This window comes from Dermacentor albipictus, chromosome 3 (assembly GCF_038994185.2).
Source record: "Dermacentor albipictus isolate Rhodes 1998 colony chromosome 3, USDA_Dalb.pri_finalv2, whole genome shotgun sequence".
NCBI lineage: Eukaryota > Metazoa > Arthropoda > Arachnida > Ixodida > Ixodidae > Dermacentor > Dermacentor albipictus.
This window is the reverse complement of record NC_091823.1, coordinates 153,964,035-153,977,562: the sequence shown is the minus strand read 5'-3', so window position 1 is coordinate 153,977,562 and position 13,528 is coordinate 153,964,035. Positions and strand designations below refer to the sequence as shown.

Here is a 13,528-nt window from a genome sequence, read left to right as displayed (position 1 = left end):
CCTTCCCCTTGTCTATTTTGTGCACAGCAGAAAAATGGGGCCCACATTTGCAAAACGGAATATTCATGGGCACGTGTATGTATCATTCGCTGCTGAAAAGAAGCTCGGCTTGAAAAATATTGTTACTTCACAAGGAGGCAGTTTAAGGCTCTTTGCTAAAACTCTCCAACTTTCTTATTGGAAAATTTCCCGAAAGCTGAAACTTAGGAAGTTGGTTCACTATTCTTGGATTATTATAAAAACATGGAGAATACCAAACATAGAGTCACTTGCTCCATGCAACAGCGAACAACATTCGCTTAGGCCCAGTCCACCTTGACTTTTTCGGGATATTTTACATCCCGGCTAAAGTTAGCTGGGACACCCTCTATAATATATATATATATATATATATATATATATATATATATATATATATATGTATATATATATGTGTGTGTGTGTGTGTGTGTGTGTGTGTGTGTGTGTGTGTGTGTGTGTGTGTGTATATGATTCGCCACGTGCCCATCATTTCCTTAAACCGTTAGAAACATACCTCCAGTTTTTATTTTTTTTATGTCAATTGCGTTATCGGCCTACTTCAACCCCTTTGGATCTATCTGTAGAATATTTACACCGATCTCCAATTGAAAAAAAAAGAAAGTGCGCTTGATATTCTACTTCTGAAGGGCATTGTCTCACTGATGTCAGATGGCTTCTTTCAGTACAACGAGCCTACGTTTTAGCGCTGCGCCACAAGTGCCAGAGAGCAGCCAGAGCATAATTGTCAGCGTTAGCGCACATCGACGCGCCACGTAACGCGAAATCCACGCATAGGAGAACGCCTCTTCGGCGCGCCAAGAAATAGACATCATATCAAGAAAAATAAGTCGCGACAGAGAAGTCTGGTTGCAGTCCGCGGCTCATACGTAATGCACTTTGCAGTCGGCAACGCAGTGTGCCTCTAGGCCAGGTGTTACATCAGCTCGGGCCATTTTTCGAAACGTATTGGCAGTTCCTGGCTTAGTCAGGGCCAAAGGTTGAGAGCGTGGTTCCCATATGGGCACTTGGAATCTCATTCCTGGCCCGTATATCGCCTAAAGTTAAAATTGTGCCGCGAACATCGGATGTGCCACTCTGTTAAAAATGCAACGCCAGCTCGGATTACTACACATTGCAGGAAACAATCTTAGCACTGCAGCCCAACAAGGCGGGAGTTATTAGACATACATTCCAATGACTTCTTAACATTAGTTGCTAGTTTGGCTTTCTTGAGAAAACACTCGCCAGTAATAATGAGACATTTTGCTCCAGATCACCCTTAACGCTTTTTCGGCAAGGGTTGTTAAGCTCAAAAAACGTTGAAAAAGCCAATTCACAGAGCACACTTCAGAAAGCATAGACGCCATGATCATTGCTACACTGTGATGCTTCAACCGAGTTGGTCCGTGGCTGGGAGGTTGCCCGACACAGGACATAACAATTAGTATTTTTCCATCTAGATTTAACAACAACGCAACTTACGGTTATCCACTACAATAGAGTTCACGCTGCTGTGATCGATCAGGTTGTTCACAACGAGGTACTATATATTTAACATATAGATATTACACGTGCACATACAAGCTCTTTACCGCTTTATAACATTATCCGACTGCCACAGCGAGCGCCGATATAGTTATTTGCCCGTTTTTTAGTGTTCCTCTCTAGTTATTTTAGTCAACTTAATCTGAAGGAAAAGCTTTACATGCTACAATGCTACAATTTAGGTTAGGTTTCACCTTTCTGCCAATTAAACGAGAATCGCCACTGTGCAGCAAGCTCGTTACATATTAGTTGTACGCTGGGAACATGCTGCACCTTTTGAAGCTATATGTGCTCATGAATTGTGAAGCATTTTTAAGTCAAGCAATTGGGTATAGTGGTGACGTCGCACAAACACATTAACCACGTAATGCAGCTCGCTGCTCATACATGTACTGACATAAATGGCGGTATCACACAAAAGCAATTTTCGCCTCAGGCTACTTTCCTGCCAATATTTCTATCAATCATCCGCCCGCCCCCATTATCCACAAACCCACGTCGACCTTCACTGCGACATGAATGAAGTCCTGAGCTAGCTACGTGTTGCTATCTAGAACGGGATGCGCGCCGGCAGTGCGAAATGCAACGGAGTCACTAATGTCCCTCTTGTCTCCCTCTGCCACTTTGAACAGGACGCGGTAGTACTTGGTGCTGTGGGGGAGTGTATGGTGTTTACGCCAACTTCTTCAGTATATTTCCCCGTACCCTTTCCGTCTTTGCATAGCTAGAATATTGACTGAGAGATGTGAGCGCTTGCAGTCTTGCCGGTGCACTGTCATCGCGAAAAATGTCCAATTGCGGTTGTCATCATGCCTGCCAAAACTTCATATGGAATTATACAATGAAGTGCACATTAATTCTTGTGAGCGATTGATATGATTATAGACAGAGGCAACAAAAGAAAACGTCCCACTGGCGGTCACCATCTTGGGGTGGAGCTCGGAAACATAGGAAACAAGATCTTACAAAGCTGCCACCACATCATCAGAATAGCGCTCTCCACGCCCATCATCCGGGGAACAATAGGGACCACTAAGTTAACCAACTCACCTCCTCGTTAAAGAGAATTCCAAAGGGTGCTGGAGGGGACGGGTACCACCCCGACAAACGTGCGGGAATGGACTCAATTCGTATAACAAGCCCGCACAGACCCCACCAAAGCCATTGAGCGCACATCGGAGGCACCGATGATAGACTCTCACCTGCTCAGCTTATCGGAAGAGTGGTAGAAACTGGCAAACAGGTGGAAAAGGCAACGTCTAAAGAAACGCCAGAAACAACGCACCGCTCTCTGGCAGAGCAAGCCCAAGGCCACGCCACCGAGCTAGCTAAAAACAAGTGGGCGACGTCCTGCGAAACCCAATCAGGGACTGTGGAAACAACCAGATCGTGGCGAATATTAGGGAGCATGCTACGCCCGATGAGCGCGCGCACTGAGAATAACAAGAAGCTACAAATTATAGGAGACAACTTCGGGGGTACAGTTCAAGAAGGACTCGACGCCCTTCAGAACAAATACAGTGGGCCTTCACCCGAGACGGGATCGGCCTACGCGATGCGACCATCTGTGCGAGTAGCCAACCCCAAATTAGACAAAGATGTAATGCATGCGGAAGTGTACGAGGTGTCACAAGCCGCAGTTAAAAACTCGGAAGCGGGCCCAGACTCCATCACAAATTCAATGGTTCGAAACCTGAATTCACGTGCCCTAGCTAAAATTGCAGAGATATTTAACAGCGAGTACTGGGTCAAGGGTTATTTGCATTAGGAAAAGAATGGGCTAAAATAATGATGACCCCAAGCCAAAAAAGAATTCCTTGATCGATACATTCGGGCCGGTGTCGCTCACGTCCTTCCTGGGAAAGCTATATGAGAGGGTCATCTGTAACAGGCTGCAGCGATACCTGGAATAGCGGAAATGGTTCGCGGACTCCATGATAGGATTTCGCACGGTTTTATCGTGTCAAGACGCGTTCCTCCTACATAGCCATGAAATTCTAAATATTATATTATACGGCGGCGAGACACTAGTCCAAGCACTAGCTACATCAAAGGAGCCTTCAACAATATTTCTCACCCCGCAATACTCGAGGAACTCGAACTCATGGGTTGTCGCGAGCATACCTACAATTACAGAAGGGCGTTTTCTTTATACCGCGACGCAAACATCAGCATTGGCCACATCAAATCGGAGCCATATAAAATGCCTAGCAAAGGAACACCTCAAGGAGCGATGATATCGCCTCTGCTCTTCAACATAACGATGGGTCGCCTAGCACGTGAATTGGATCAGGTACCCGACCTAGGTTACAAACTCTACGCGGACAACACCACTTTGCTGGGGAGCTGAGGTTCCCTAGAGAATGAAGAATAGAGGCTCCCACAGCGCAGTATTAGCGGTGGAAAATTTTTCCCGAGGAAGCGGGATGAAGTGTGCGCCCGAAAAGCCGAGGTCATTCGGATACGTACGATAGGCTACATACAAATCGAGAGGGTCGATTAACTTTGTGGTTGAGGGCCACAGGGCCCGAAAGGTACCCACAATGCGGTACCCACGATCCAGGGCTTGTGGCTTCAGAGCGATGGGGGAGCAGCACTAAAGCTCAACACCCTCAAATTCACAACCCACAATATAGCCCGAATGATGCGTCGAGTGACGTATCGAAAGGTGGGCATGCGAGAAGACGATAGCCTGACGCTCGTACAAGCTTTAGTAATTAGTTGAATTCTGTATGGCTCATCCTACCAAATCCTGAACAGGAAGGAACAAAGGCAGGCCGACACGATAATTCTAAGCGATTTCAGGTGACTCTGGGCCTGCCTAAATGTACCTCCACGGAGCGCATGCTAGCTTTTGGAGTACATAATTCTTTCGATGAACTCAGGCAGGCCACTCTGATATGACAGAGGGAACACCTCAGATTCATACAAACCAGTAGGGCAATATTGGCTCAACTCAGTATCATAGCATACCCCATTTATCCAACTGAACAAGCCGTTAACTCTCCTTCCATCGGTGACATACAAAATTACAGTAGCCTCAATTCCCAAGAACATGTACCCCGAGTACAACAAGAAAAGGCGCAAAGCACACGCACAACATATTGAATCGATGTACTCTGATAACTCTAGGTACTATAGGTACTACATGGACGCAGCTGCCTATGCTGAATCGACTGGACAGCGCTACCAAAAGAGTTATGCGCAATCGGAGCAACGTGCTATGAGCGCGGGACCCGAGGGAAGAAGAAGTTCGGGACTGCGGCGAAAGAGACTGTGGATGTTTTAGCGAGGCTCTCGCTTAGCTGTTTGTCGGGCACAAGTTCGCCCAACGTAAAGTTAATAAAGTAGCGCCACTCAACTGTGCGTTACAGCTCAGGCGGAGGTGCGGAGTATAATTTCAAGCCCATCTCGAGTCAGAGAAAGGAGCCCGGACTCACGGTGACTTGGACCCATCGAATTGACTCCTGTTCACCAACGCAGCAGCCGTCACCTAGGTGGTGAGCCCCCCGAGTTTTCATGTTTGCCGGATTCTATCGGAGCATCAGCATCTGCTAACGGAAACGCTACCGAGATGGCGACGCAAATCACGCCAACTCACATCGTGGTGAACTCGCCAATGACGCCAGAGCCTTTCCATGGCGACATATTTGAAGACGCAGAGGGCTGGCTGCAACGCTTTGAGTGCGTCGCTGATTTAAACGGATGGAACGGAGAGCGCAAGCTACGAAATGTTTACTTCGCGTTAGAGGACAGCGCAAGAACGTGGTTTGAAAACGACGAAGCGACATTTGTCTCGTGGGATGCTTTCCGGCGGGAGTTGCTTGCGACTTACCCGAGTACCGAACGCAGGGAGAGGGCCGAAACAGCTCTGCAGGCAAGAAACCAGCGGAACAGTATTTTCTTAGGCGACCACAATGGAAAGCACCTTGCAACAGCGATGAAGGATGTACAACCGGGAAATGAACATCACCTCTCTAGGCTCAGTACCAGCGTCCATCGGAAACAGCATGGAGGTCATACGGGAGATCGTGCCATCTGTAGTGCGAGAAGAGCTTCAGAGGCTACGGCCCCTCTTCCCTGGCAGACGTGGTTCGCGAAGAGGTCAGACAGGCGGTCCGAGAACCACAGCTCAGTGCGCAGCCCCAAGTGCCATTACGACGCCAGCCGAGCGTCTCGTGTGCCGATGTGCTGCGGCAAACTCCCGGACGTGCTGACGTCGCAGCCACTTCCTCTATGAATAGCTCATGCCTCGAAATACGCTGCCGCCACCCGAATGAAGATTTAGGATGACCGATGTATGGCGCACTCCTGACCAAATACCTCTCTGTTACCACTGCGGTGAGGCTAGCCACCTGTACAGAATGTGCCACTATCGCCAGGCAGGGCTTCGTGGTTTTCGGGTGAACGCACCTTGCCCTCGTAATGGTGAGCGTCCATTTGAAATCGAAGAGTACCTGTCTACTCGTCAAAGCTCCCCATACGTCTACCAGCAACACCAACCTCGATCAACAGCGCCGTTGAGGCATCGGTCACCGAGCTCCCGCCCATCTTCAAGCTCGTCAAGATGTCATTCACAGAGCCCGCGTCGGGAAAACTAGAGTCAGCGGCCTCGGGAGGTAAGGCCGCTGCCGACGCGAAAAGAGAACCTCCATCAATGATTCCGAGTGACGACGAGGGACTCAGAAACCAGAGCCATAAGAGCGACATTGCTTCCGATTTACGTGTGTTTGTTGCCGGTTACAAAGTGAACGCGTTAGTGAATACAGGTGCTGAATACTCGGTAATAAGTAGTGAGCTCACCAGGAAACTGAAGAAAGTGCTGACTCCTTGGAAAGGGCCACAAGTTCGCACAGCAGGAGGACACCTCATCGACCCGACAGGCAAGTGTACGGCTAGAATAGGAATACGAGGCTTCACGTACGTCGACAGCTTTATCGTGCTTTCCGAGTGCTCAAGAGACTTGATTATTGGCATGGTCTTCTTGCAGGATAATGGCGCTATAATCAACTTGCGGGAATCATGTGTTTCATTCCCAACCAAGCACGTTGTCGCAGCATTCAACCCTGAAGAAAACTTCGACGCCCTTTACATTGCCGATGATGACGTGATGCTTCCTCCGAGATCGAGCGTAGCCGTCGCAGTCAGAAGCGACGCGTTCAGCGACTACGAAGGAATTGAAGACAGCAACACCAGTCTCCTACTCGAAAAGGGATCTGCATAGCAAGAGGCCTTGTTCAGCTGCATGGCGGATGTGCCAACGTTTACCTCACTAATTTTAGAAATGAGATGCAACATGTCGCGAAGAGAACCGTTATTACCAGCCCTAATAACTTCATTCAAGTTACAGATCTCAGCATTCCAGAGTCTTCACCATCGAATTTACAAGATGTGGATTCTGTCCTTGCAGCCATCGACATCGAACCAGGCCTATAGCCCAGACAGAAGGAGCAAATAGACACCCTCGTAAGAAAATTCGCCGAATGTTTTTCAATGTCATGCAAAGTCCGGCGGACATCTATTTCTAAACATCGGACAATTGTTGACGAATCAGTGAGGCCTATTAGCCAGCATCCCTACCGAGTGTCACCAAAAGAGAGGGAAGCCATCGGAAGTAAAGTTAAGGAAATGCTTGAAGACGACGTAATTCAGCCGCCGGCAAGTCCGTGGGCGTCGCCTGTGGTACTCGTAAAAAAAAAAGAACTAAACCTTGCGCTTCTGCATTGATTACCGAAAGCCGAACGCCGTCACAAAGCGGGATGTGTACCCACTTCTAAGAATCGATGACACTCTAGATAGACTGCGAGATGCCAAATTCTTTTCCTCGCTCAACCTCAAAAGCGGCTACTGGCAGATAGAAGTGGACGAACGAGATAGTGAAAAGACGGCGTTTGTGACGCCAGATGGAGTGTACGAGTTCAAAGTGCTCCCATTCGGCCTTCGTTCCACACCTGCCACATTTCAGCGGATGACGGACACTGTAGTCACCGGTCTGAAATGGCAAACCTGTCTCGTTTATCTTGAAGATGTCGTGGTTTTTTCTGCCACCTTCGAGCAGCATGTAGAATGACTGCGGGCTGTGATGGAAGCTATTACTTCATCAGGTCTGACGATAAAACCGCAGAAATGTCATTTCTGCTTTCGCGAGCTTCTTTTCCTCGGCCTTGTCGTCAGTTCAGAAGGCGTTCGCCCGGACCCTGAGAAAACTGCGGCAGTGGAGAAATTTCCAAAACCAACCGACAAAAAGGCTGCTAGGCGATTCTTAGGACTTCGCGCCTACTACAGACGCTTCGTCAAAACTTTTTCAAGAGTCGCCGAACCACAAATGCGGCTCACAAAGAAAGACGCGCCTTTCGTCTGGTGGAATGAGCAGGAGAATGCTTTCAATGAGCTCCGAAAGCGTCTTCAGAACCATCCAGTCCTTGCTCATTTCGATGAGGAAGCCGAAACTGATATTCACCCAGACGCAAGCAATTTAGGCCTCGGTGCCGTCTTCATTCAGTGGCAAAACGGAGAGGAACGAGTCATTGCGTATGCCAGTCGAACACTTTCAAAGGCTGAGGTGAACTACTCAGCTACAGAAAAAGAATCACTCGCGGTGATATGGGCCGTGGGACTTTGAAGAGCTGCGCAGCGTCAAGGAAGGCAAGTGTTCTCGGCATTCAGCCTCTGTTCAGTATCGACGATTGAAGAGTACTGCTTTTTCTTTTCTTCGCTGACTGATACCATGAACGAAGAAGCCAGTGCAGGTTCGACGCAGTTTGCTGCTCAACTGGGCCACATGGAACCATTCGACGTTTCCTCGAATGACTGGGCGTCGTACGAAGAACGGCTGACGTCGTTTCTTATCGTCAACCGCATTCCCGAAGGTGACAGAGTACATGCATTCCTGAGCATCATAGGCCCCAGTACCTACAGTCTTCTGAAATCGCTGGTTGCCCCGGAGCTGCCTTCAGCCAAGAGCTTCGAGGTACTAAAGAAGACGCTGGGGGACCATCTGTCGCCGAAACCGTCGGTCATGGGCGAGCGAGCAAAGTTCCACAGGAGGCAGCAAGTCGAAGGCGAGTCCATTTCTAATTACATTGCCGAGCTACGGAAGCTAGCACGCACCTGTGATTTTGGAAGCGCGTTAGATGAATCCCTCCGGGATCGCTTCGTCTGCGGCTTGTTAAGAGAGGATATACAGCGAGTGCTGTTCACGGAGGATAGCAAGCTTACGTTTCAGAGAGCGGTAGAGCGCGCTGTGGCTATGGAGGCGGCAACGAAAAGCACTGCGGAAGCCCGTGCAGGGGTGTCTACAGCCAACCTCATGCATAAGGTACAGGCGACTTCGAGTGTCCAGTCGCAGGCATGTTTTCGCTGCGGGTCGCCGAAACATTCCGGCAAAGCGTGTCCCCACGTAAATGACAAATGCTATAAGTGCAACAAAAGGGGACACCTACAACGAGTTTGCCGTAGCACCTCCAGCACGTCGCGAGGGAAACGCCCCCTCAAGGACACTGTAAAAACGTTATCGGTAGTATCCCGCTCGGAAGTGGTATCCGTAAAAAGCGTATCTGCTCCCAGTATTGAGCCCATCATGGTACCGATGAAAGTAAATGATGTGACAGTCCATATGGAGCTAGATACAGGTGCCGCCGTCACAGTCATGCCTTTCAAACAATACCGCCAATTTCTTTCATCAGCCAGGCTCAACCCGACAGAAGTGAAGCTCCGCACCTATACAGGAGCCCTGGTGATCCCAAAAGGCGTCCTGCAAGTCAAGGTGCAGCACGGTGGCAACACGGCGAGCCTTCCTTTATACGTCGTCGACCAGGAGGGGCCGCCGTTGCTGGGTCGGGAATGGCTTCAGGCAATTAGGCTGGAGTGGAGCAAAATCTGGAACGTCCACCAGCTGCCAAGGTCAGAGCTGCCTTTTTCTTGTCGTTTAGAGGAAAGGCTACACGCCTTGATCGCAAAGTACGACTCTCTATTTAAAGATGAGTTAGGCATGATTACAGAAGAAAGGGCCGAGCTGTATTTCAAGCCTAATCAGGCACCGAAGTTTCTCAAAGCAAGAAACGTGCCGTTCGCACTGCAAAAGGCGGTTGAGCTTGAACTTTCGAAGATGGAAAAAATGGGCATCATAACGGCCGTTGCCACGTCAGATTACGCAACGCCAGTGGTACCCGTTATCAAGAAAGACGGTGGCATACGTCTCTGTGGCGATTATAAGGTGACAGTGAATCCGTGCCTTGACGTCACACGTTACCCGTTGCCGAAGGTCGATGACTTATTCGCGGCTCTGTCTGGTGGCACTCATTTTTCAAAGATCGACCTAAACCGCGCTTATCAGCAAGTGGTCATGTCTGATGCCTCAAAGCAATACCTAACCGTGATCACTTCTCCAGGCTCCAGAACCAAAATCAAAGAAGCAGCTTCAGTCTTTGTTGGGCGTTGTGAACTATTACAGTAAGTTCGTGCCCCAGTTAGCAACGATAGCTCAACCGTTTTTCAGACTTCTGCAAAAAAAGGTAGCGTGGCACTGGGACGAGCATGCTAGAAAAGCGTTCAACCAAGTGAAAGCGCTATTGGCACAACCACCTACGCTCGCACACTATGACCCTGAAAGACAACTTAGGCTGTCATGCGACGCTTCTCAGTATGGTGTAGGAGCGGTCCTATTTCATGTCTACGATGACGGAAGGGCGCGGCCCATTGCTTACGCTTCACGCACGCTATCTGAAGCGGAAAAGAAATACAGTCAACTGGAGAAAGAAGCGTTAGCCATCATTTTCGGTGTAAAGAAGTTCCACTTCTATCTTTATGGGCGCTCATTCACATTGGTCACAGACCATAAGCCGCTTCAAACAATATTGGGCCCGACAACCGGTATTCCCACCATCGCGGCTGCTCGTTTGCAACGCTGGGCCGTTACGTTGGCAGCCTATTCCTACAATCTTATCTTCAAAAAATCGAGCGAGAACGCTGAAGCCGATTTCTGCTCGCGTCTGCCGCTGCCAGTTCTTGAAGCGGAAACCACAGAAACAGAGGAAACATTTTATTCGTTGCGCTTGGACTCGTTGCCTGTTTCTAGTCGAGATATCGCGGCTGCCACATGTAAAGACCGAATTCTTTGTCAATTGAAGGAATTCACAAATGTAGGATGGCCCGCGTCGATCAAGGATGAACAGTTGAAGCCTTTTTTTCGCAGATGCAACGAACTGACGGTGCATCAGGGATGCGTCATGCTGGGCGCAAGAGTAGTCGTGCCTGCAAAGCTACAAGGGTTCGTTCTGGACGAACTCCATGACGGCCATCCCGGCATCGTACGCAGCAAAGAACTAGCACGCAGCTACGTGTGGTGGCCAACTCTTGAGGCGGACCTGGAACTTCGCATCAGAAGCTGCGCTAGTTGTCAAGAGCAACGTAACGCTCCAATCAACGCACCTCTTCACCCGTGGTCATGGCCGACTTCACCGTGGCAGCGTGTTCACGTAGACTTTGCGGGACCTTTTCAGAATACCATGCTTTTAGTGGTGGTCGACGCACATTCTAAATGGCCAGAGGTTTTCGAAATGAGATCGACAACTACAGAAAGCACGATTCGTTGTTTGACTGAGCTCTTCGCACGTTTTGGTTACCCTGAAACAATTGTTTCCGATAATGGACCTCAGTTTGCTTCGCAGGAGTTCAAGCACTTCGTGCAGGCAATGGGAGCGCGCCACGTCCTCACGGCTCCCTACCACCCCAGCTCCAATGGGTTGGCAGAGCGTTTCATCCAGACCTTAAAGAATGCGCTGCGCAAAGACGGCACAGGAGGAACATTGCAGGTAAAGCTGCATAAATTTTTGCTGTCGTATCGCAACACGCCACATGCGACGACTCGTGAATCACCGGCGGCATTGCTCCTAGGACGACGCTTACGCAGTCGGCTAGATGCCGTAAAGCCTTCCGTGGGGGAAAGAGTAGCACACAGACAGTGCACTCAGGCATTAAGTCGTCCGTGTCGCGAACGTCACTTCTTGGTAGGCGACAGCGTGTTAGCAAGTAATTATTCTGGAAAACCAAAGTGGACTCCCGCTGTGATTGTTGCTCAAACAGGACCTGTCTCTTTCCAAGTACGTGCAACCACCCCGAGGGGCACATTCACCTGGCGTCGGCACCAGGATCAGCTGTTACAGAGGCCTGCAGAGGACGTTACCCCTAGGCATGGAACAGCTGGCGAAGTTACGACCAGCGAGTTCCTGTTTTATCCTGAGACTGCAGGCGCACCAGTTCCTTCCAGTCCTCAACCGCCCATGGTAACTCCGGTTGCGCAACAGGCAACACCAGCACCCGCCGAGGCAAGACGCTACCCCATGCGAGATCGTCGCTCACCGGATAGATTCCAAGCTGGACTCTGAGTGACTGTGTGCTCCATTAAAAGGGGAGGTGGTGTTGTGTCGGCTGGCGCTCGTCTTGATAAGAGCACTCTGCGAAGTGCGCATGCGCCACTAAGTGCTAAAAGCAGAGTGCCCCTTGCTAGCGGCCTTCTCTTTCTTGCCGAGCCTCAACCCACAAGCATGGGTTAATAAACGTCGTTCACCCGGAACTTGTCTGATCCTTTTCGACACGCCTGGCGCAAAACGTAACAGTCAGCAAGTTTATACCGTACTTATATGGCCGACCATTCCGAGCTATCAGCGACCATCATTCGTTGTGCTGGTTGGCGAATCTCAAAGACCCATCCGGACGGCTCGCAAGATGGAGTCTACGGCTGCAGGAATACGATATAGCGGTCGTATACAAGTCCGGTCACAAGCAAAGTGATCCAGATTGCTTGTCACATGTACCGATTGAATACACGGAATCTACGCTTAGGGAAAATGAACAGGATTGCCCGTTCCTAGGAGCTGTGACAACATCACAAATGGCTCAGCATCAGCGATCCGACGCGGAGTTACGCCTGTTTATTGATTACCTAGAAGGACATCCTGTCGACATTCCACGAGCTTTTGTCCGCAGCTTGTCGTCGTTCGTCCTGAGAAATAAGGTCCTGTACAAAAGAAATTTTGAACATAGTGCAGAGATGTTTCTGTTCGTCGCACCTTCAAAGTTACGACTCGAGATATTGGAAGCATGCCACGACGACCCATCAGCAGGACATTTACGAGTGAGCAGAACATTGTCTCGCATCCGCATGAAGTATTACTGGCCAATGTTATGGAATTCTGGACAACACTGCGTAAGAACCTGCGGGGACTGCCAAAGACGTAAAATACCACCACTCAAGCCAGCAGGTATCCTACAACCGATACAACCACCGGTAACTCTATTCGCACAAGTGCGAATGGACTTACTTGGCCCCTTTCCCACATCGTCATCAGGAAAGCGTTGGATCATAGTTGCAACTGACTACCTAACTCTATATGCCGAGACAGGTCTAGTGCGAAAGGAATGGCCAGTGAAGTAGCAGATTTTATCGTCACTAACATAGTACTACGGCATGGCGCTCCTGAAGTTTCCATCACGGACCGAGGAACCATATTTACTGCGTGTTTGACAGAGGCCATCATAAAATTGACGCACACCAGTCACCGAAAAACCACCCCATATCACCCGCAGACAAATGGGCTGACTGAACGACTGAACAGAACGCTGACTGATATGTTGTCAATATACGTGGACATGGAGCACCGAACATGCGACAGGATACTACCTTACGCAACGTTCACGTACAATACCGTTGTACAAGAGACGACTCAAATGACACCTTTTCAGCTCGTTTTTGGCCGGACCATCACCACAACCATAGATTCAATGCTACCAGTAGATGAGACCTTCGAAAATGACAATGACGTCAGCGACTTCACACAAAAAGCCGAAGAAGCACAGCAGCTGGCGCGACACCGCATTCAGCACCAGCAGCGAACTGACGCGGACCGATACAACTTGCGACGAAGAGACGTCCAGTGTGCACCTGGAGACAAAGTAGGGGTGT

The 13,528-nt window shown here is 49.5% G+C and overlaps 2 protein-coding genes across 3 annotated transcripts in view; one reads left to right on the top strand and one right to left on the bottom strand.

Moving 5' to 3' along the window:
* The window catches only part of LOC135920024 (probable 4-coumarate--CoA ligase 1), a 102,714-nt gene that overhangs the window by 24,083 nt on the left and 65,103 nt on the right, over positions 1-13,528 (bottom strand). The gene's annotated exons all lie outside the window — the stretch shown is intronic.
* On the top strand, positions 8,186-12,046 carry LOC135920021 (uncharacterized). The gene is made up of 2 exons (XM_065454089.2): positions 8,186-9,468; positions 10,760-12,046. The coding sequence occupies exons 1-2, from the start codon at positions 8,294-8,296 to the stop codon at positions 11,949-11,951; spliced, it is 2,367 nt and encodes a 788-aa protein (XP_065310161.1). The 5' UTR covers positions 8,186-8,293; the 3' UTR covers positions 11,952-12,046.

Coding starts and splice junctions, on each gene's coding strand:
- LOC135920021 (XM_065454089.2), top strand. CDS start 8,294: ATGAACGAAGAAGCCAGTGCAGGTTCGACGCAGTTTGCTGCTCAACTG. Junction 9,469..10,759: donor AACGTCCACCAGCTGCCAAG/GTCAGAGCTGCC, acceptor TTTTTTTCGCAG/ATGCAACGAACTGACGGTGC.